Here is a 25,589-nt window from a genome sequence, read left to right on the forward strand (position 1 = left end):
TAAATGTGAAGTTAGAAGATCAAGATTTGATTATCCTACTAAATTCCAATAGAACCTTGGGCCAGCAGTGTTTTCTTTCTGGGATTCAGCTTCTTCACATGCTAAATGAGAGAACTTGGTAAAACGAATACTATGCTCCTTTCCAACGCTAATAATGTGAGAAGCCACATCACACAGAAGAACTCTGGGTGTTAGAACTTAACTCTGCTACTTCCTCTCTACGTGATCTTGTACAAGTCACTCTACTTCCAAAACCTCAGTTCCCTTATCTATAATATAAGGTGATTTGTCTAGAAATTATGATCTTTTCCTTGATTCAATTCATGGACCCTCTAAAATTCCAAAAATCTTTCACTTCAGAGAAGGATAATTCCTAGTCTTCTTCTTTAGGTCTTTCCTTTTTAATTCAAATAAAAAAACTTATTGTGCACCAATTATATGCATAATATGAAAACAAAAAACAAAACTAGTCCCTGACCTTAAGGAGCATACATTCTACCAAAAGACATAACAGGTATACAGGTAAGTAAATAGAAAATAATTTTATGAGGGATGAAACACTGATAACGTGGGCAATTAGGAAAATCTTCCTGTAGGAAGTGATACCTGAATGGAATCAAAAGATTCTAAAGGATACAGATGAGAAAATACAATCTTGGAATAAGAGACAGACTTTGTCAAAGGTATGGAGGTGAGAGAGATGACATTTTTTAAGCATTAACTTATTTGAACCACTGACAATATGCAATACACTATAATCAGTCTGCATAGACTACTCTGTAACATTTCCCCCCTTAATAGGTAGGGGTGAGGATGGAAGGGAAGAATATAATTTTTACCCTCTTTCCCAGGGCTTTTTAATTAATCTTTTCTTCCTGAAAGTGGGACTGAAGGAATGGGAATTAAAGTAGGATATTTAGAAGGGAGACTAGATGGGAGAATTTTTAAGGGGTGGGGGAACAGCAAAATGATCTAACAGAAAGAACATTGGACTTGGCATCAAAAGACAAGGATTCAAATTCCAGTTTTGATTTAAATTGGTTATGTAAACTTGGGTGAAATATTTTCAGTTCATCTCTCTGGGCTTTAATCTCCTCATCTAAAAAAATTATTAATAATTTTCATAAGGTTATTAATTAAAAAGGCATTGTGTAAACATTAGATCCCCACAGATATTTTTATTTTTTGGGGGGCTAGAAGGACCTTACAGATCATCTTGTACAGGTTTCCCCTTTTGTAGAGAATTAAACCAAGGTCCCAGGATATTAAGTGACTTGCCCGTGAGGGTTGTATTTGAGTAAAGTAAGTGACAGAGCTTAAAGTCCACAATATTATGTTATTCTGGAGGAGTGAGATAAGATGCCCTTTTCTGGTCATATGGACTCAAAAGCTTTTCTAGAACCTATCTCAGGAGGGAGATATTTAGGATGACTTTAGGGTTAGAGAAGGAAAGAAATGTGGAGAACTGAGAGATGAGAGTTTAAAGTTTGGAAGTCCAGTTTCCAAAACTGGACCAATCTATCTGCAGGGATTATGCAGAAAAGAATGAAATTATAACAAAGCCAAAATATCAAAGAAATCACAATGCCAATTTTAAGATCCAAGTGTCAAATATCTAAGTCACTTTTAAAATTGTTTTGGAGTTATAAAAAAGACACAAAGCTCTGAAAGAGACTGTTAACAGATGCACAGTCCAAATCCCAATTCAGAACCAGTCCAGGATGGTGTAAAAGGATGAAGGATTAAAGGGGATTTGATCTTTGGAAGACTAGCTTTGAGTAATATCTTCCAGAATATTTATCAAGAGATCTGTTTTTCCATCTAATGTTGCATTCTCATTTTATAAAAAAGACATAATGAAATTCTGAATGCTGACCAGATGTTATACTTTTTGCTAACATCACTTTATAACAAGAAATACAAAAAAAGATAATAAATAATTTGTAAAAATCTATCAGAAAGTAAGGATACACAACAATGTTCACTTTAAATCTAGGGAACTAAACTCCTTCTTTTGTACCACTAGCATAAGTCTTATCCTATTACTTAATCTGCTCAGAAACCTAAAATCTCTCCTAACTTCCTACCAAGTAAAATTCAACTTCCTTAGTTTGGCATTCAAAGTCCTAGATAAGTTAGTATTACTGTATCTTTCCTGTCTTATTGCACCCACCAATTTTAAACTGTAACCATAATACACAAATGGCCATCATTACTGCACATTCTATGCTTTTCCCTATGCCTAGGCTGTCCTCCATTCTATCTACTGAATTCTCACCATTCTTTAAAACTATGCCTTATCTCTTTTAATCAATTATGAACTTTTTACACCTTAGAACTTAGACAGAATTTTGCTTGTACCTCTTTTCTATACTCATGCAATATGAGATATGTAAGTTGTTTTGGCAACCTACTCCCTTAATTATACTGAAAACATCATGAGGTCAAGGAAGGTATCTGAATTCAAATTTGTTGTGTCTGGTATCCAAGTGGTACTCTGCACATAGTAGGCAGTGGAATTATAGAATTTGGGAATTGGAAGGTACTTCAAAATCCACCTTTATCCAACCTATTATCAAAAACAAAAAAATTCTACAACATCTCTGACAGATACACACAAAACCACCACTTAGAGACTTCTTAGAAAAGACCCACTGACTTTGCCTCGCAAAGTGGGCCATCTCAATTTTTTTGCCAGTTTAAATCATTACAAAGTTTCCCCTTACTTCAAAACTAAATCTGTCCTTTGCAGTTACTACTCTAGTTCAGCTCCCTGGACTATAATTTCTGACCCCTACTTTCTCCCAGGCTTTCCTTCTCAATTCAACAAATTTATTAAGTGCACAAAACAGGGATTACAAGAACAAAAACAATGTTCAAGGAGCTTAAATTCTCAAGGTTAACATCACTAACTTTTTTTTTTTTGGGGGGGGGGGGAATCTATATAGACTGCTACACTGAAAACAATCACTAATCCCTTTCCCAATAATGATCAATTTTCTCAGGACCCTTTTCAGACCTTTTTAAAATATGAATTGAATTGCCTCACTTTAAAGTGACAGGATAGTAACCAAAAAGAATGCTAGGTTTGAATTTCAAGAAAAACAATGAATTAACTCTTGGTCTTTTTTTTTTTTTTTTTTTTTTTTTAGATTGGTTAAAAATATGGGTGAGAAGGTACAGAGTTCTTGCAAAATAAAAGAAAATGTTTTTCCTGAGCATTTAACCAATGTGGTAAGAAAATAAGTTCGTGCAATGTATAATGACTTTGATGAGTATACCTGAAGGGATGACTTCCCAATTGCAGGTTCTAGGTTGTTGCTGTGAACAAGCCTTTCAAAGACAACCTGCAGAAAGAGCGTATGGACTGGTTGCTCACTGAAGATCATACTCTAACACCATCTGGAAAAGTCAAGAAACCCTCAGTGGGCTTACTGTGTGAATGGCTTCTGCAGGCATGGAATGGATGCTTATTTGAGAATACTATTAAAGACTTCAAGAAATGCAGCATAATAAACGCAAATGAAAGACAAACTGTGGGGAAAGGAAGCTTCACGGCAAAAGGGTTTATGCAATGGGAGAAAATAAGAAAACTGTGCAAGCAACATTTGCAAACAACTCTCTTCTGCTTATTTGTTGTTTGTTGTTGATGCTATACTGATTAACATTTTGATGTTTCATAAGATGGTTCCACAGCTAATACAGAAACTCACCAAATGCTCTAATTTTACAATGTTTTCCTAAAATAAGACTTAGAGCTAGAAGAGACCTTAAAGATCATTCTGTCCAGCTCCTTCATTTTACAGATAAGAAACTTCTTTGAAAGTAAAATTCTATTAGGTTTGAGATCACCTTATATATGGGACAATACGGTATATCAAAACTTTGGGTTTCAACTGGTAAGGTTCAAGAGAAGCAGTCTTAGGGATTAAAGAAAAGTAGAATAGTCTTACACTGCAGTAAAAACTCATCTACATATCCCAGGTGGAGGGTTTCGAATTGTGGGAACTCCAATTCTGCCATCTTGAGTGCAGAAAAAACACCATCTTTGGTTAGAGAAGGCTGGATTCTAACTTCATGTAACCTAAAAATAAAAGGATACAAAGACAACATCAAAGAAAGTCAAGAAAGGGTTTACTCAAATTATAGACTGCTTTTGTACTTTATTATGAAAATAATTCATTCTAAGGATTATATCATAGAAGCCAAACAAAATATTGAACTAAATACCATAAATACAAAAGATAAATCCTCAGAATGATTACTAGATATCTCACAATTCATGATAAGAATGTCATCACAATTTTGGTTGGTCTGGGTCTCCTATGAGAAGTTGTCCATGAGACGAGAAACCATGAAAAAAATAGTTATATTTGGCTTTCCCCTTCTAACATAGGAAGGTGCTACTTTAGTAAGAACAGTCTCAGCTAGTCACTCTTCATAACTCTTATAAAGCAGCTAAGTCACCTGTGAACTAATATCTTTTTTTCATTAGTAATTTAAACAGTACTTTTCAGATCCTGTGGTTATGTCCTACTTGAAAAACTCTTCTATTAGCAGTCCAAAAGAAAAAAAAGGTAAATAATTTCTACAAGGGAAACATGAGAGGAGAAAAGAAGACATACCTTCGAGCAGCAGTGATGATGAGGTAGCCAAGATCTACTTCAAGAGCATTCTTACAAGCTCCCAAAACAATAGTGTGCAAATTTCTAAAACCACCTGGACAAGGCAGGGGAGAAAAGAGAGAATTAAAAATATGCTTTTCTTTTGACCCAATTAGCTATTTCTTCAAACTTTTCATTTGAGGCAAAATAATGGTATATACAGAAAATGTTTATAGTCAGTGAAAATCAAACCAGTATTCCTGTTTAAGCTGGTTACAATAAAGAATACTTTCTAAAAAAATGTCAAAAATGGACACTATGCAATGGTTCTTAAAGAATGCTAGTAAATTTGTCGATTTAGAAATTTAAATAGGAATTTCAGGAATCTGCAGACTTCTGGGTAATGTGTAAATCCTAAATCAGCAAGCACTAATTATGTGCCAGGAACTACGCTAAAGACTGAGGGGGAGAGGAAGGAAAGGGCAAAATTATTTACAAATAAGATGAATTAAGGATAAATTAGAGATAGTCTGAGGGTAATGGGACTAAGGTTAGAGTTCAGGAAAAGCCTTCTTGTAAAAGGTGGGTTAAGTGAAATTAGTGGAATTAGTAAATCAGAGAAACCAGGAGGCAAGAGATAAGGAGTATTAAAGGTGACCAGTGCAACTACTTGGAGTCAGAAGATGGAGTGTTATATGTAAGGAACAGAAAAGAATTACTTAAATTGGCTTTCAGAGAATACAGAGGGGAGAAAGGTATAAAAAGACTGGGAAGATAAGCTGGAACTATTTTATGAAGAGTTTTTAATGATAAACAAAAGAATTTATCACATGATTCTGGAGATAATAGAAAATCACTGGAATTTATTGAATGGGGGCAAAGGTCAGAACTTTGCTTTAGGAAGCTCAATCTGACAGGGGAATGGAAGATAAACTGGAATAAGAGATTTGAGGCAAGACTACTAAAAAGTTACACAATAGTCCAGGTATGAGGTGATGAGGGTCTCTGTACCAGGTCCTGCTACTGCCATGCCAGGACAGAAGAGATATTATGAAGGTAAGATCAACAGGACTTGGTAACAGATTGGATATGGGAGGGGAAAAAAGTGAGGAGTTGAGATGGTCATTTCTGAGTCAAAGCCTGACCCCTGTTGCAACAAGATCAATAATAATTATCAACTCTCTATCCCCCTACCTGATATGGATCTCATTCATTCAAAAGAGCATTTTTAAGCCTCCTGTTCAGAGCAAGAAAAAAATAAACAAGTTCTAGCCTTCAAGGAAGTTTTACAAATCTAGAAGCTTCCCTTTATTGGCATACTTTAACTTCAATATTACTGACATAGATGACAACTTTCTCTATACTTTTAAATAACCGATCTCCATGGATTGCTGTGGCCAAAAAAAAGATTTTTTTTTTTTAGCTCCAAAGTTTTTAGCACAACATCTTATAGGACAATATTCTGATGAATACTTTTGTATTTAGCTAAGCAAAAATTTAAATCATAGTCACAATATCAATACCTAGGCCCATTCATGAAGCTCTTTTCCCTTGATAGCCATCTAGTGTTTACACAACTGCTATAGCATTTCAGAATGTTCAATCCCTTTTGGAGGATTTAAACAGACCTTTAATTATTTAAAGGTATTAATCAAAGTTAGTTATCTGTCTTTCTTATGAGGTCCTCATGTGGAATCTCAGCTCTCTGAGCTTACTATTTAGTTATCAATCTATTTAAGTTACAACACTGCAGAAAGAATAGTAGGCTTGGAGTCAGTAGACTTAAGCTTGAATCACAACTCATATTTATTAGCTATGGGACCATGGTCAAGTCACTTAATCTTAGCTTCATTTTCAAAATGGGAAAAACAGCACTTACACCATCCTCAGAACAGAGGAAAGTTTGGAAAACTTAAAACAACAAAACATCAAATTTGAACTTTTATTATCAATTTTACGGTATTGGATTTGAATAGCTAATAATACCTAAATATCCTATCCTGTGACTAGGAAGCCTATTTCCTTTGTCTTACTTCCTATAACCAAGCACATTTGGGAGGTAAGGAGTTAGGGATTGAAGGTGGTTCAGAACTTATGATATCTTCTGTGATGAAAGACTCTGGTAAGAAAACTGTTTTTCCTAATGCAGACCAGCAATTTTTCTGCAAATTTTTCTACAGTATTAGAAGTTTGTCTAGAACACTGACCGATTAAGTGCCTTCCTCAAGAACCATACAGTCACCAGGAGTAAGTGATGAGTCTTAAACACAAGTCTTCCTGACTTGAAAGCTAGTTTTCTAGTTACTGACCTATACTGCTTCTCAACTAAATAGTAATCACACCTTTCTTGTGTCATTATATAACAACTGATTTTTATAGTTTTCAAAATGAATGACCTTTTAAAATAATAAAGCTGCAAGAGGAATTAATTTTTTTTTGTCTTTGGACTAGTCTTTGGACTATACAATAGTTAAGGGAAAATGAAAGACTATACCTGATCGCCAACTGTCTTCAACTACATGTTGGATGAGACCTCCAAGAAAAGGAACTCGAACCAATTCTAATTGTTCTAGGTTTCGGGCAGAAGCTAATCCTGTTACCAACGGGACATACTTCAAAGAATTTGTAGGCCCTAAAGGAAAAAAAAAAAAAGCGAAAAACAAAAAATACAACATAATTATATCATGATGGTGGTAACAGCTACCATTTATATGATACTTTAAGATTTCCAAAGTATTTTACAAATATTTTCTTATTTTATCCTCACAACTACTCTGGGAACTAGGTATTATTATTATCTATTCAGTTGAGGAAGAAACTGAGGCAGACAGAGGTTAAGTCACATTCCCAGGCTCATATAGCTAAGTAAATATCTGAGAACAGATTTGAACTCAGGTTTTTCAAGGTTAAATACAGCCATTGACCTGCTTTTATACAATTTTAAGATGAACACTAAAAATTGCCTTTTTAGGATTTTCAAATTTATGCCTACAAACTTCTCATTTTTGCACATCCAGGAACTACTTACCCAAAAGATAAAGTGATCTGACTGGTCACATTTCCAGCCTCAATTTGCTGCCCTAAGTCTAGGCTTCTTATAAAATAATTTTCTCAAAATGACACCAAAGTAGCTGGGTCTCCCGAATTTTTCCTTGCAGTAAATAAATGAAAGACACTAGACTAGGAGTCAGAAGTCTTCGGATATTAATCCTGGCTCTGATTTACTCATAAATGACCTTGAACCAGGTACTTCTCTTGAGGCGAACCAGGTATTTCTCTTGAGGCTCCAATTTCCTCCCCACTACGATAAAATCAGAATTAAATGATCTCTACTATCCCTTTCTGCTCTAAAATCTCAGGCTTCTAATTAGTCTGCTTGTTAATGACCTTATTTTAAGTAGGCAAAAACAACTTTGAGTGAAATTTGAAAACTATCTACGGTATTCCCTCAATATCCCTTCAGCACAATTGCAATTGTGATTCTATACACCATTTTACATACCAAGAAAGTGGACAACTAAAGTGTTTTTGAACAATTAGATGCTAGCAGGATAAGAATATAGGTTAATACTCTAAATACTAAATACTCTAAAACAATTATCAACAATCAACAAACAACATGATATAAATAACCCACTGTCAAAATATAAAATGCCAATAATTTTTAATTCCATGACCTATATGACCCTTTCCAACTATAATATGCCATGACTGTCTGACTCTAAAGTACTATTAGAGTTCAAAATGTTATGCTTCAGTTTCCCCTGAATTATTATGGGAAAATGTTATGCCTCAGTTTCCCCTAAATTAAATTATTACAGTCCCATTCCTTTGTTCCTTAGGATTGGGGAAATTAAAGTAGAAAAGAGGCCCTGAAACGCCTGAGTCATAAAACTCTAGATGCCTTATTTCAAATGTCTACTGAGATAATTCCCCCTATAATACTGCCCTTCTTACCCTCTGACCTTCTTATATTGACCCCATCCTGTCAGGACTAAGTTATGATCCTTTCCTGAAATCATGGCTTGTCCCCCACCCAGTATCCCTGCCCTCTCCAGCCCCTTATCTGCCATCTATCCTGCATAGCTAAAAAAACATAAAAAGCCTCTGGCTCAGTTGCTGAGGGTGGGATATTTTTTGGACATGAGTCCCATTCGACTGACTAGTCCAAACTCTCTACAATTAAAATATTAAAAAACTAATCTTTGTCTTGCCTCAGTTTCTCCAGCATTACAAAAGAAAAGGCAGAGTAATAGAAAACTTCATGGAAGAGAAAATATGACTGTTCAAGATAAATGGGAAAATATCTATTCTAACATGTGTATTACACAGTTAAGAAAATTAAGGCCAAGTATGATTAAGTGTCCAAAGGCTACATTGTGAGTTAGTGGCAAAGTAAAAACAGAACAACATAATCCTAGGCAGATAAGGTCAGAACCAATAGGGCCATGCAGGGGATAATGAAGAGGTTAGACTAAAGCAGACGGTAGATGGAGGCAGCTAGATAGTTCAGGGGATAGAGTCCTGGAAGTCAGGGAGATCTAAGTTCAAAGCCAGCCTTAGACACTATCAAATGACCTAGGCAACTCCCTTAATCTTTGTTTGACTTAATACACTGGAGAAAAATAGCAAACTATTCAAATATTTTTGTTCAAAAATCTCCATGGACAACACTGGCATGTTATGATTCTCAGGGTCACAAGATCAGATACAAATGAATGGAAGAAAAACAAAAGACACAGAGGGTGTCTAGAACATGGATAATGAGGAAACTAGTCTAACATCACTTGCTTTTTATAATGGATTTTGTAATTTTTGCCTTCTCAACAGACAGAGGGAGAAAATTTGGAATTGTAAAAAATAGAATTCAATAAAGAAACTAGGGGAAAAAAGTGAATGTTAATTAGGAGAAAATAACTATGTAAGAATAGGACCCAGGAAAGTAGGCAAAAGTGTTTCACTCTAATGCCAGAGCTAAAAGAGTCACTTAAGATTTCATGTCAGAGAAGTGACATGATAAAAATACTGCTTAAGACAAACTAGTTGGGAAAATGTATACTGGAAAATGGACTAGATAAAGAAAAACAGAATATGGAGCCTAAGTAGGAAGTTATTTCAGGATGAAATGATAAAAGTTCAGATGAGAGTGCAGCAAACTGGAATGGAATTTAGGGAGACACATGAGACATGGTTTGACAGATTTCCTTTTAAAAGGTTCAAAATATGTTCCATACTTTACCAGAAATGCTGGTTACAGCAATAAGACAAGAAAAAGAAATTGATGGAATCAGAATGGGCATTGAAGAAAAACAACCATCACTCTGTAAATGATATGATGGAATACTTGAAGAATCATAGAGGATCAAAGGAAAAACCTGAAATAAATAACTTTAGCCAAGTTGCTGAACATAAAATAAATCAACTTAAACCATCAGCATTTCTATAACAAAATCCAGCAATAAAAAAAAAAAAAGAGATAGAAAGAGAAATTCCATTTAAAATAACTGTAGACATTACAAAATATATGGGAGTCTGTTTGCCAAGAAAAACCCAAGAACCATATGAACACAATTACAAAAACTTTTCACACAAATAAGTCAGCTCTAAACAATTGGAAAAATATTAACTACTCATAAAGAGGCTGAACCAATATGATAAAGATGACAATTTTACCTAAATCAATTTACTTATTCAGTGCCATACTAATTAAACTACCAAAAATTATTTTATAAATCTCAAAAAAACCCAAAACAAAACAAAAACAAAACAAAACAAAACAAAACAAAACAAAACAAAACAAACAAAAAAAAAACACTAGCAAAATTTATCTGGAAGAACAAAAAACAATCAAGAATATCAAGGGAATTAGGGGAAAAATTGTGAAGGAAGACAGTTGAGCCATACCTAATTTCAAACTATATTACAAAGTGGTAATCACCAAAAAAATCTGGAACTGGCTAAGAAATAAGAATTGTGGAAAAGAATGAATACACAACACACAGTGAGTAATGACCACAGTAATCCAGTATTTGATAAACCCAAAGATGCCAGCTTTTGGGACAACTCATTATCTGACAAAAGAAAGTCACATATGATATAAATAGTGGAGTTGAGATTAGAGTCAGGTGATCTTATTTCATTCCAACAATGTTCTTTGTATTTCATAATTCTTCCCTTTTTTTTTTAAATTTGAAAGAAATTTTGGGGGGAATCATAACAAGTATATTTAACCTTACTTTTTCCACTGTCTAAATAATTTTATTTTTCCACTTTACAAATAAAATCAATACAACCAATACAATTGTAAACCAATACAATTGTAAAATCAATACAACCAATTAAAAGGAAAGCAGAAAACTAAAAAAAATATATATATTAACAATAAGTTTCTGTAATACAGACCTGATTTCTCAACTGAGTCAAATTTATGAGTCATTCCCCAAATGATAAATAATAGCCAAAGGTAATGAAAAGAAAATTTTTAAATGAAAAAAAATCTTATTTTCATATGAAAAAATACTCCAAATCACTATTAGAGAAATGAAAATTAAAACAACTATGAGGTGTCACCTTATATCTATCAGACTGATTAATATGACAGAAAAAATGATAAAGTTGGAGAAGATATGGTGAAATTAGGACATTAATGCATTGTTGTTCGAGTCATGAACTGAGCTAACCATATTGGAAAACAAATTGGATCCATGTCCAAGGGCTATAAAATTGTGCACACCCTTTGACTCAGGAACGCCATTACTAACTACAGCTTAAAAAGAATTTAAAATGAAAAGAAAAAGGACCTAAAAAAGTATATTTTTGTCAAGGGCATTTAGAAATTGACGAGTGCCCATCAATTTGGGAGTGGCTGAAAAAAGATATAGTATATGATTAAAATGGGAATATTATTGTGGTATAAGAAATGACTTTTCAGATAAAGAGATTTACATTACCAAAGTGAAGTAAGCAGAACCAGCAAAACTTACAAAGGAACAGCAATATTATATGATAATCATATAAATAACTTAGTTATTCTGAGAGATAAAATGATCCAAGATAATTCCAAAGGACTTATGGTGAAAAGTGATATCTAGAGGAAGAACTAATGGAATTTCAATGCAGACAAAAGCATGTTACCTTTTCTTTTATTTTGGGGGTACCTTTTATTAATATACTTGTATTCTTTCACAACATGACTTATATGAAAAAGTTTTGCATTCTGTACATTTATTTTGTAACATATTAAATTGCTTGCCTTATTTTTGGAAAGAGGGAAGTACAGAGAGAATTTGGACCTCAAAATTTTTAATAATTGTTTTTGCATGTAATTGGAAAAATAAAGTTAAATATACTTGTCATGATTTCCCCCAACACTTTTTTGAAACAAACAAACAAAAAAAACACACAAAGGAAATGCTACAATACAAAAAACATTTTTTGTTTTTTGAATGAAATGAATGAATGAAATAAAAGCACCTAGCTCAAACCTCAACTCCATTATTTATTATATGTGACTTTGGACAAATTTTTCCAAATCTCTCTACCTGTTTCCTTCATCTGCCTTAAAAAAAGACAAAAGAAGGTATTGTATTAGATGATCTCTAACATTCCTTCCATCTCTGAAGCCATGAACTTATTTATCTTAAGGAGATAATACTTAATAGGATATAAAAATGCTTTATTAAGCTCAATATAATATATACTATATATGTATATATATTTATTTCATATTTATACATATTTAGTATTTCATATATATGAAATACTAAATTTCACTTTAGAATTCTTTTTATGAATGCGACTTATGATTCTGTCAATCGGTCATATCATTACCTGCACAGTTCCTCATGACAAAAGTGCGTAAGCTGATGCAAAGGAAATCTTTAAAAGGTTGGGGCTTGGTGAGTCTCACCCACTTCAAATAAAGGTGCCTTAACATTGGAATACAAGGAATTTCAGGAACATTCACCCCTAAAGGAAAGAAACAGTCAAGAATTCATTAAAATATAATCCTTTATTACACAAGCAATTTCAAGAATGTATTTTCTAATTGAACCTCATTTACCATTCTGGGATACTTCAACATCTGTAATTCGTCTTACAGATACATATTAAATATGGTCTATTTAAAACAATTCTCAACCACATGGACACACTTACTTTAAAATAGACCTCAATCTAATCTTGTTTTTGTTTTTGCTTTTTTCTGAAACTAATATGCATATCAATTTAAGAAAAAAAAAATGATTAAGCAATGAGGGAAGATTCTGGGAAGATGACAGAGTAAGTCAGAAAATTCCAAACTCTCTAAATTATCCCCACCCAAACAAAAGAAATTGTGTCTCAGAGTGAATATTGACCTGTGAAAAACAAATAAGACTTGGGACAAAACAGAAGTCCTCTTGGGGCAACACCATAAGACCTAAAGAAATACCCCAGGATTTGTTTAACCAGTGTGAAATGTAGATCTCTCCAGCCTAACTCCACTGAAATAGCAAGGGAGATGCTCTGAGACTAGCTGTGTTTGGCTAGAACCCCAGCCACAGGACAGATAGCATGGGTAGATTGGGATCTGAGTCCCAAAAAATGAGGGAACTTTTCCTGATTGGGAATATCAGGCTTAGCTGTGCTGCTGACAACCCTGCTCTGAGCAAGAAGAAACCAGTATACCCAGTGAATGCACCACTTGAAAGAAATCACAGATTTTTGGGATTTTGTCTCAATCAAACCTTAATTTAATAGAAAATTTAACATGGGGCAGCTATAGGTGGTGCAGTGGATAGAGCACCAGCCCTGAAATCAGGAGGACCTGAGTTCAAATCTGGCCTCAGACATTTAATACTTCCTAGCTGTGTGACCCTGGGCAAGTCACTTAATCCCAATTGCCTCAACAAAAAAACCCTCCAAAAAACATTTTAAGTCCACATCAAAGACTAATTTCAAGGGACTTAACAAGAACTGTTTATGTTAACAATGTTAATAATGTTAATTAACAAATGTCACTTAATCCCAATTGCCTCAACAAAAAAACCCTACAAAAAACATTTAAAGTCCACATCAAAGACTAATTTCAAGGGACTTAACAAGGACTGTTTATGTTAACAATGTGAATAATGTTAATTAACAAATGTTAATGTTAAACTGTTGATGTTTTATAAGTGGAAATGTCAGTCTAAGACTGACATAAGTAACTGAGTAGTTTAAAAAAAAAAAAAAAAAGACTGGGACAGAGCTCTGACTGACTTAAAAAAATCAAAACTGCCTAGGAAAAGATCAAAATTATGCATAGGAATGAGGTGTGGAGGACGAACCAATACAGACAGATTAGAGGGGAGAGAAGGACTCATAGGTCTGAAAAGCTACTCAAATCAGGAATGGGTTAAATAGGGAACAATACATGTATATACCATAAAGGCTATATACCCTCCAAAAATGATAAAGAAATAAAAGAAGAGGGAATAGGATTAGGATAAGATGAGGTATAGAAGGGTGTGTTGATTAAGGGGAGTGGGACAAGGTATATAGATTAATGGGAAAGGGATAAAGAGGAAGGAAAGGGTAGCAAGAGATAAGGTGGAGTACAGAAGAGTATTTAGATTAATGAGAATAGGATAAATGAAGAGAGAAAAGATCTGGGAGAAATGCATGGGGTGGGAGAAGTTAAGTAAAAGCAAGGGAAGTTAAAGAATAGAACTAAAAGTAGAAAAGTTAGGAAGGATAGGAAATAAAGAGATATGCACAAATATTATAACCAGGATCAGAAGCAGAATTCATTAGGGGGAAAAAAAAAGGTTGGCAATCACTGTTCTCAGATAAAGTCAAACTTAAAGATTCAATCATGAGAGAAATCTGTATTGTATCTCAACTATATTAATATTGTTATATATAAATACATATGTATATATATATATAGGGATGTTATATGTGTATATGCATATGTACAAATAAACATATTTGTACTTGACTGTAGCCTACTTGTGGGAGGTGGGGGGATGAAAGGGGAAAAAAATAAAGTAAAATGTGCACAGCAGGGAACAAAAGAATAATCTACAAGAAAGCAAAAAAGGGCAGTCATAAATATAAAGTCTTCTATTATAATATGGGCTTTCTTGAAATGGAACTTTATTGTTATTTATTTTGAATATTTCTGATGTTTTACTAGGCACATAACAATGTTTTATTTTGTTTTCTTTTTCCTGTCTTTCTCTATTGGTTTTTCCTTATTTTGTATTTAGTTTTAAACATGTGATTTTAAAAAATCATTAAGCAAGGTAGAAAACATGGAAAATGCGATGAAAAATAACCAAGGACTCACAGTTTTTTGTGGCACAAGGGAAGAGATATTAAACAATATAGATACAAGTAAATATGAGACAGGGTATAATGTGACACAAAGAATTATGTGATATCTGAGGAGGAAAAATTATTGCATCAGCTGAAAGGTAGCAATATTTAAGGAAGACTCTTCTCTATCCTCAGAAGAAGGCTTCATCTGTATCCCATATTCCCCCCTCCTATTTTTCTTTCTTTATGAAAGATAAAGAAAAGCAAACCATAGTGCTTGGGGACAGGAGAAGTAAAAGATGACTGCTAAGACAGTAACAAGGTGAAGGGTAGGAGGCAGTATGGAGAACAAGAACTGACTCAAATCTAAATGTTTCTTTGGCAGATCTACAGTTAGCAAATTAGGGGAAATGCCATTAAAAATGCTGCCCTTTAAAAATGATACTAATAATAACTCCTTAGTTGTTTTTTTAATTTTTTTTAATATGATGCACATACAGATATGACTGAAAGGTGCTATATAAATATGTCGGTGTGTTTCTAGGACTATTTGATATAAGACAAAATAATTTTTGCCTGATTGAAAGGCAATTAATTCACAAAGCTACCCTTGCTTGACAAAAATATCCCAGGAGAACTTATTCTTTTTGCTCTATGTGAAATAGTAGAAAAAAATATTAGTCATAAAAGTAAGAAGAATGATCCTACTCCCAAGTAATTTTAATTTTTAACTGTTTCCTTACCTATGAAACAGTATTATCTGTACTATGTAAGACCTGCTATGAGAACCAAATAAAAAGACTTATGAAACCAGTTAGTGCTATGCAAATATCAGATGTTATACACCATCTTACAAGATCATGAGACAAATGCTCTGTAAACCACAGGAAATGAATTATTACATACATGCTCATTAGGCAATACTCTGACTTAGTAATTTAGTCTTTCATCAGAGGAGTAACCTCTGAAGGGACCACTTATACCATCTTTCTTGTAAATAAAACTCACACTGTCAGTGAACAACTTGGCATTCTGGTTTATAAAAAACGCTATCTCCCTCCTCCCCCCACCCTGCCCCAAGGCAACTGGGGGTAAGTGATTTGCCCAGGATCACACAGCTAGAAAGTATTGTGTCTGAGGCCACATTTGAACTCAGGTCCTCCTGACTTCAGAGCTGGTGCTCTCTCCACTGAGCCACCTAGCTGCCCCTACAAAGGATATCTTTTAAGTTAAAGTTTCTATGGTGTGAATCCTAAGAGATTGAGAACTTCAGAGTAAACTAAATAAAAGCAAATTTCTGAGTCTTCAAAGGTCAAGATTTCAGAGACCTGTGGCTCCTACTAAGCTCTTATCAACATGAGGCTTAGTCAGAAAGCCAGTTGGATTTTCTTACATTAAAGCACTTAAAAACATCTGAATTTCATAAGCTTTAACCTCTTGAATATGACCATTTCCAGGATAGAGTTACCAGTTATAGATGTACTCTACTTAAACTTCAAATAATCATAATTTTATCAGGGGGGGCCCAACACAGATCACAACTCTTCTTTCACACTTTATTATATGGTATTCAGGAATTGTTATAGAAAAAAAAATTTTCATTACCTCAAGTCCAATTTTCTAATGATGGCTTAGCTAGGCTAAACTTTAGATAATCAAGTCTAATTTCCAGACTATAATTAAAACCTTTCTAATTTGATAGAATTTGTCAGAGCTTGCCCTCAGCTGGCATAGCCTTTGAGAAACTGGAGTCAGCTTTTCATTGTGAGGCAATGGAAGAGGACTTTAGAGGAACAGAAAACTACTAGTTTATATTTATATGACATTTAAATTTTACAAAGCATTTTCCTCACACTCCTACATGAATATCACACACAAGCTATGTGTATACTGGCCACCAGGAAAGTGAAGGAGAAAGCAAGATTTTAATGAAGGATGGGCATTTATTTGAATGTTCCAAAGTTTCACTATTACTTGAAAGTAAAACTGCAGAGTTTAGAATAAAGTCTGGAAGGAAAACAATAGCTTCGAAGTGTAGTGTAAAGACTGTAATATAAGAATGAAAAGTATTACTGTCTGAGTTTGAAAAGGCAGGCAAAGAAAGAATGTACTTTGCAAACTTGATGATTAAAAAAAACTAAATTTCTGCTCAACTTTCTCAAGAACTTTCTGAAATCCGTAAGAGATGGCAGGTATCTTCTTCATATGAAATGCAAATTTTATGGCACTGGAAAAGGAGGATTCTAAGTAACAGTAGACGTGTACACTCACCTACTAGATGCAAGATTTGGATTTTGGCTCCTATAGGAATTTTCAGTTTGTTTTCAGGAGGGATGGGAAAAGCTCCATTACGATTACGAAACTTCCCCAAAATATGAACTTGAGGCATATATGTCCAGATGGCTTCCACTAACTCCAAATGTGAGGTTTCCACGCCCTGTATTGTAGCACAGATAAGTAGGAGAGACACTTGTAGTTAACATCTGAAGGCATATACTCTCTTTTCAAAGTAAAACACTAAATCAAATGAAATCAAAAGCATTTTCTTCCCTCCTTTCCTGAAATTTGCTGCTGAAATAAAACAAATCAAAACTCTGGTTTTTATACTACTTTCAAGTTCCAAGTTGAGATTGTACCACTAAGTAGATAAATGAAATAACAAACAACCTCTCTGATCTCAGTTTTCTTAAATAATAATGCCCATATTTCTAAAGGAAAGACAACATATGCATACAACAACTTTCAGATTCAGATCTTCCAAGTCTAGGACTCCGCTAAAATACTGGGCTTGATGATCCTTAATCGAAGTTAAGTCATAGCACATTTCCCATCTTGAAAATGGCAGACTATCTTGGGCCCAGGAAACCAAATGGTAAAAAAAAAAGTGTCCAAAACTTTGCGTGGTAGGGAAAATGTCAGAAAAAAAAAAAGAGAACATTAAGCTTATAGAGAAAAATTGATACATGTTAATAAGTATCTGATAAATATATCTAAGAACCAGTGGAATGTCTCTAGTATGACAAAAGGATAGTAAAACAGAGGACATAAAAAAGAAGCACACAGGAGAATAGGGCCTGGAGGGACAGCAGTCTGAATAAAAGGAGAGTACATCATCATTACTGGTTAGATCATGGATGCAAATTATAAAGTACAGGGGCTATTTTATATTTGAATATTCATTATACAAGTCCCAGCAAGCACTTTGGTTTAGTTGGGGCCTAGCTTTGAGAAATCTTGATTACAAAATGCCTTCTACCAAAGCAGATAAGCAGCTATTTTGCAACTTAAAAGACTTGGTTGAGTATGACAGGGAGAAGTAAGATGGTCTGATAATATGTATGAAAAGGGAACCTGAATCCATATCTTCCTGAATCTGAGGTTAGCTTTTTATTCACTATGCCATGATGTCTTTCTATAATAATATAAAGAGTAGCAAAAAGTTATAACAAAAAATATTAATGAATTGACCACTTACAAAATCAGTTAACACTCAAATATACCTTCCCACTCTACACTAATGTGTATTCATAACCACCATATTAACACCTCTACTAATAAGTTTTGTAAAATAGCAAAAGATTAAGAAAAACCCTTGGTAAAATGGATACATCCCTCAAATATTTTTTACAAAAATAACCATCTTAATGGTCACATTATGAAAACAAAATATGAAGTGAAAGATGTCATATTGTGCCATAAACATTTTAAAATTTTTTCATTATTTTAATTTTGTTTTATTTTTTTTTTGATGTCTCATGGAGTCATTAGTTTCCACTTGCCCAATTTTTTATAATAGCTTTTTATTTTCAAAATACATGCAAAGATAATTTTCAATGTTCACCCTTGTAAAACCGTGTGTTCCAAATTTTTCTCCCTCTCTTCCCCCCAGCCACCTTCAATAGACAGTAAGTAATCCAATAAATTAAACATGTGCAATTCTTCTAAACATATTTACACATTTACCATGCTACAGAAGAAAAATCAGATCAAAAAGGGAAAAAAGGAAAAAAAAAAACACAGGCAAACAACAAAAAAGATGAAAATACTATGTTGTGATCCACATTCAGTCCCCGTACTCCTCTTCTTCCATCACAAGTCTTCGGAAATTGCCATATACTTTTTTCATAAAAACTAAACAAGTTCCTCATTTTTTTTTTTGTTGGTTCTAATAATTAGTGTATAGTTCAAATTATGAACCTGAATTCTGTTAATATGAAAAAATACTGGGGCAGCTAGGTGGTGCAATGGATAAAGCACCAGCTCTGAAGTAAGGAGGACCTGAGTTCAAATCTGGCTTCAGTCACTTATAACACTTATAACAACCTAGCTGCGTGACCTTGGGCAAGTCACCTAATCCCAAATGCCTCAGCAAAAATTTAAAAAAAAATTTAAAAATTTAAAAATTAAGATAAATACAAGAAAAAATATCAGGAGGATTCTGAGAAATAGGTCAGAAAACTTTGAGCTCTCCAAATTTCCTCCTAAAAAACCCCCCCAACTTAGAACACTGCATCAGAGGAAACAAAGAACAACAAAAATAAACAAAAATTGGGTAAATCAATTGTTTTCCTAAAATAACTTGAGAAGACCCCAGGAAAGAATAGATCTATAAGTTTGGCCTAAGTAAAGTGCAATTATCTTCAGGTGCCTGGGTGGAATCAACAAACAACAAATTCTAGGGGCAGAGGAACTGAGAGGCAGCCGCAGTCTTAAAAACTTTCATCTCATGTAGAATGTGGGCGTCTGACAGATGAATCCTGTACTACAGGAATGGGGAAAAGGAGATTGCACAAGCCAGATGAGTACAAAAGCAGAGAGGTTGGGACTTTGCTGGCTAGGGGCACTTGTAGGAGAGCAGAATCCTGGGTGGAGAGGACAGTTGTAGTTTGCAGCCACCAAAGAGAAAACAGGGAACAAGATCACTTGTAGAACACCATGACTATCAGCAGTAGTCATGACTTAGAAGTGGAGAGTGGACCAGGAGTGGGCCTTAGACTGATCTTAAAAATAAATAAGAAGGACCTAAGGCTTGGGTCAATAATTATTCCACAAAACTTGGGGATTAAATCTTGATTATATTAAAGCTATTAAAAGTAAATAAATGAATGCCTCAACAACATAAATAAATGGATGGATGTATAAATATATGAATAAATCAATGAACAGAAAAGTAAGCAAGCAAACAAACAAATAAATAAAGATGAGTGAGTGAAGGAGAACGAACTCAACCAGAGATGATTACTATGGGGATAGAGAAGATGTGGGTTCATATTCAGAAGAAGATAATGGAGCTTAAAATTCTCTTCTTTTTCAATGAGAAATGTCAAATGACCTCTAGCACAAAAAGAGTTATTTAAAGAACTTAAAAAAGACTTTAAAAATTAAATAAGAGATCAAGGAAAAATTAAAAAAAATAAGAGCAATCCAAGAAAAACAAAAAAATTATGAAAAAAAAGTCAAATAAACTGAAATAGATAAAACTTGAAGAAAATAATTATTTGAAAATTAAATCTGGGTGAGGGGAAGCTAATGACATTCTAAGAAACCAAGAGATAGATAATAAATCAAAATCAAAAGAATAGAAAGAAAGAAAGAAAAGAAAATGTGAAATATCTCATCAGAAAAACAACTGAGCTATAGAACAGATTTAGGAGAAATAATATAACAATAGTCAGACTACCTAAAAAACATAATCAAAAAAAAAAAAAAAAAAGAATTTTAATAGACTATATTATAAGAAATTATCAGGGCAACTGCCCTGAAATTCTACAAGAAAACAAAGCAGAAATAGGAAAAATCCATTGGTCCTTACCTAAAAGAGATCTCAAAAGGAAAACTTAAAGGCATATCATAGTCATTTCAAAGCTCTCAGGTTAAAGGAGAAAATATTGCAAACAAGAAAAAAAAGCAATTTAAACATCATGAAGCTACAATAAGGATTACATGAGACTTCACAGCTACTAAAATGAAGGACTAAAGATCTTGAATACTCATTTTGTACAGCAAAAGTGGAGTTACAGCCAAGGGTAACTAGGCATTTAATGAACTTCAAGACTTTCTGTTATTTCTGTCAGAAACAGCAGAACTTAATGGAAAATTCAATGATGCAGGAGAAATATAAGGTAAATATTAAAGAACTATTATAAGGGACTAAAAATCAAAATGTTTACTTATACCTATAGTTTGAAAGAAAGGGTTAAGCTGTTTATGATGGGATCATTCTAAAAAAATAATTCTGTATAAGTAGAATAAGTAATTAAAGTAAGTAAAGAGCAATTAGCTCATATAAATGAGGCATAAAAGAAAAAATTGATACAGAAGAAGCTAATAGGAGGAGAGGAGGTAGTGCTATTCTCATTGAAAATGGGTTAAAGAAGGAATAACATAAATCTAGAAGAGTATACAAGTCTAAATTCAGAAAAAAATAAAGAGGGCAAGGGGATAGGGTAGGGCTGGAGGTGGAGTAAGGAAGGGATTCTTGAAGGGATGGATAGTTTAAAGAATAAAAAGGTCAAGGTCTAGAAGTAAAACCTATATAGGAGTGAGAAGAGATAAAGCAAAAATGGTGAGAAGGTAAGTGAGAAAAAATGAGGAGGAAAATATACAAGAAATGCAGTTCAGAATGTGAATGGGATTAATTTACCCATAAAACAGAAATAGATGACAGATTAAAATTCTGAATTCAACAATATGTTACTTTCAGGAAACATTAACAAATGAGAGATACAAACAAAGGTAAAATAAAGGTAGGATTTATTATGTAAAAAAAAAAAAAAAAGCAAGGGCAGTAATTATGATCTCAAAGTTACAGCTAAAACAGACTTAAAAGAGAAAAGATACTATACAATGTGTCAGTAATATTATTTAATATTATTTTAGACCATTTAAAATAAATAAACACTATAAAATATCTGAGAAGATATCTGACAAAACAGACATAGGAACTATATGAATATAAACATAAAAAACTTAATACAAATAAAGTCAGATATAAATAACTGAAGTAATATTTATCGTTTATGGACAGGTAAAGCCAACATAATTTTTAAAGATGATCACTCTAACTAATCTATTTATCCAATGCCATATAAATTATTAAAAAATGTATCTTCCTGAGTTAGAAAAAATAAGAACAAAATTCATTTGGAAGAAAAAACGATTGTAATGTCAAAGAAATCAGAGAAAACAGATGTAAAGGAAGCAGATTCTGTATTATCAGACTTTATGTTATAATGTGATAGATAGCCCTGTTGAAATGTAAAATGGTTAATTTCTATTACTTTAAATTAAAATACCCAAGATAGCTAAGAATAGAAGGAATACAGAAAACTGGAGAAAATTTTCTTTTTTTCTTTTTCAGGATAAGCAATCTTTATTCTTTTTTGAAACCAGAGGAATGAGAGGGGACACAGGAATCTCCTCTTTCTTCTCCTGCCCAGAGTCACCTTACTTATCCTAGTGGGAGAAAATTTTCATGGACAATCTCTCAAATAGGATATGATTGGTTTGGAATACTGCTATAGTACAGGAAATGATGAGCTGGCTGACTTAGAAAAACATGTAAAGACTAAGACTTAAAAAGGAACATACTATATACATCTCCAAAAGAAAGAGATGGCAAGTGGAAATATACAGAGTATGGTTTTACCCATGCGGGTATATATTTGTATTAATGTGTTCAGATTTATATCTGTATTTAACTGTAGACTTCTTGGGGGGGAAGAGGAAAAAAGTAAAAAGTACACAGGAGAGAATGAAAGAAAACCTTCAAGGAAGCAAAGAAAAGCTGGGAATTTTGAAAACAATGTGTAAGTATTTATTATGTAGATTTTCTTGAGATGGAAATGTATTATTTCAGATTGAATTCTCTCATGTTCTGCTGTGTACACGCAGAATATGGCACAAAGTCCTTTTTTATGTTTTCTCATTTTTGTATTTAAGGTTTCTTTGTTTGTTTTTTTGCTGAGGCAATTGGGGCTAAGTGACTTGCCCAGGTCACACAACCAGGAAGTGTTACATGTCTGAGGTCAAATTTGAACTCAGGTCCTCCTGACTTCAGGGCTGGTACTCTATTCACTCCAGGGATCCTCAAACTTTTAAAATAGGGGACCAGTTCACTGTCCCTCAGAATGTTGGAGGGCCGGACTATAGTAAAAACAAAAACTTTGTTTTATGGGCCTTTAAATTTAAACTTCATAACTCTGGGTGAGGGGGATAAACTTCCTCAGCTGCTGCATCTGGCCCATGGGCCGTAATTTGAGGACCCCTGAACTACACCAACTAGCTGCCTCTGTAGTTAAGTTTAAAATGAATAAAAACAATTTACCAAAAAAAGAAAAATATCTTCATAATTTCAAGATAATAATCAAATCACTTTTCAATCATTTATTATAAAATGCTATTTCCTATTTTAAGGAGTTATGCTTATTATTTTAAAAGGTCCTTTTCTGATGCCAGTAATTCTCAGATAATAAAAAACTTTGTATTTAATTTAATGAGCTTGGACAGATGTCAGGATATAGTGGAGAATAGAAGGTACTAGCATACTACGGTCCATGAAGAAGTGGGCATGACCAAACAACTGAACAACAAAATCTAATTTCATATTAATATTTTTATAAAGTTAAAAAAAAAAATCCTTCTTATGAAATTCTCCTAACAACATGGTAGAGCAGTAAGCAGTACAGATGTTATTTTCACTGAAATAATGAAATTTGTTAATACCATTTTACTCAAAGATACCCAGAGAGCTCTTGAGGATAATATACTCACCAGCAAGTTTGGGCAAGCCTGCAAGGCTTCTAGCACACCAGGAATGCTAAAGGCCTCATGGCCACGAACCCGTCGCCTCTCAAGATATCTAGGGTGAAGGCCATAGAGCTGCTCAATGTCTGGCATCTTCTTGAGCAGTGTTAGAAAACTGGAATCAGTAAAGCCTGAGAAGTTTATGAGAAGTTAGAAATAAGTCATCAATGCTGTTATCTTCTAATATTATTTCTTGACTACCTGTGGAAGACAAGAAGTAAGATTTCCTAGCGATATGAAATATACTGAAAAAAAAAAATGGATATATCCATCTACCTCCTATGTAGGTCTCTAATGGACTCAGATCATTTTATGCTCACATCCTTTACACTAAAGTAGATTCTTCTTTCTGATATATTTCCCACTACATAGTCATTTTCTGTCTTTTCCTCATTGAGATATGTTCTAAAATTAATGGAAACTATCACCAGGATCAGCCTAGTCTTTGACTCTGGGTAAGTCCCTTTCCCAACTTGGACCTCCATTTCTTATTCTGTAAAATAGGGTATCTGAACTGAATAGTCTCTTAGATCTCATCCTATTTGAACATTAAGTTTATGTCAAATGTTAAATTAGTACCTAAGAGAACTTAACAAAATGGAGAATCTTCATAAAAGCAAAGTATTAGGGCTGGAGTACAATTTAAGCCAAGAAGTTTAAATCTTACAGATGAAGAAAGAGAAACCAAATGATATTAAAACACTCACTCAAGGTCACATTGTACATAGTAAGAAGTAGAGTCAAATTTGAACCTAGGTCCTTTGACTCCAAATCTAGTATATTCTTTTATACCTCATCATTCTGCTTTTTTGTGTTAGAATAAAATTATTAAATAAAATTAACTGTGCAAGGGGATTAGAAACAAAAGCTATTAATCCTATCTGCACAGAACATGCACTAAGTATTTGCTGAATTAATGAACATGGGTGTATATATGGTAAATAACATCATAAAAGAATGCATAAACATTTCCATCTCCAGTCACCATAAGGATGGCTACCAGGTGATTTTTTTCAAAAAATAATAATAACTCATGAAACCACCTAAGGCACAGACTTCAGTGTAATCACAGTTTATAAAGGTGGAGTCAAGAGACCAAGATGGAGGAGAGAGCAGGAAGTTGCCCGAGTCCTCCCCAGTTTCCCTGAGAAACAATACTAAATCAGGCCTTTAAATGGATTCTGGAGCAACAGAACCCACATAAAAGATGGAGTGAAACAATACTCTAGCTTAAGATAACTTAGAAGAATTCAGAGAAGATTCTGTATCACTTAGGGAGGAGCATGGCCTACTACAGGCACAATGCAGGGAATCTAGCAAGGAGGTTTAGCCACAACACAAATCAGCATGGTCAACATGCCAGTTATAAAATCTCTAGCACCAGTACAGAAAAAAAACTGTAAGCCCCTGTATCTAAGCATTATAGGCCTGACTAAGCCAGGCCACAACCCAGTATAGTAGGAAAGGTGTCAGCACTTCTGGCTTCAGTGCAGAAAGCCAAGATTGTCCTGTGAAAGATTAGGACAGCATTCCTTGAGCTGTGGGAACAGAGCTCAGTCTTTAAAAATGAGCCAAAAAAGGAAAGAAGAGACATGACCACAGAAAGCTACCTATGGCAACAGAAAAGATCAGAACACAAACTCAGAAGAAAAAAATACATGTATATGTGGAACATGTGGAACCTCAAAGAGGAATATGAACTGATCTCAGGCTCAAAAGGTTCTCCTGAAAGAGTTCAAAAGATTTTATGAATCAAGTAAGAGAGGTAGAAGAAAAATTATAGAAAAGAAATGAACTATATGATGACCAGTTCTGATGGACCAGGCCATCCTCAGCAACGAGATCAACCAAATCATTTCCAATGGAGCAGTAATGAACTGAACTAGCTATGCCCAGAAA

General features: G+C 33.8%; 1 protein-coding gene across 6 annotated transcripts in view; it reads right to left on the minus strand.

The window, feature by feature from the left end:
- FBXO38 (F-box protein 38) overlaps nucleotides 1-25,589 on the minus strand; it is a 116,909-nt gene that overhangs the window by 50,116 nt on the left and 41,204 nt on the right. For 4 of the 6 annotated variants that reach the window (XM_031953706.1, XM_031953702.1, XM_031953703.1 and 1 more), the window contains 6 exons: nucleotides 23,658-23,821; nucleotides 17,157-17,322; nucleotides 12,435-12,572; nucleotides 7,099-7,236; nucleotides 4,626-4,719; nucleotides 3,954-4,084 (listed from right to left, as the gene is read on the minus strand). In XM_031953706.1, coding sequence (XP_031809566.1) covers nucleotides 3,954-4,084; nucleotides 4,626-4,719; nucleotides 7,099-7,236; nucleotides 12,435-12,572; nucleotides 17,157-17,322; nucleotides 23,658-23,821 — 831 coding nt within the window. Of the gene's footprint in view, nucleotides 1-3,953; nucleotides 4,085-4,625; nucleotides 4,720-7,098; nucleotides 7,237-12,434; nucleotides 12,573-17,156; nucleotides 17,323-23,657; nucleotides 23,892-25,589 lie in introns of all 6 variants that reach the window. The other 2 variants (XM_031953705.1, XM_031953707.1) reach the window with 2 other exon arrangements.

This window comes from Sarcophilus harrisii, chromosome 2 (genome assembly GCF_902635505.1).
Source record: "Sarcophilus harrisii chromosome 2, mSarHar1.11, whole genome shotgun sequence".
NCBI classification, from domain to species: domain Eukaryota; kingdom Metazoa; phylum Chordata; class Mammalia; order Dasyuromorphia; family Dasyuridae; genus Sarcophilus; species Sarcophilus harrisii.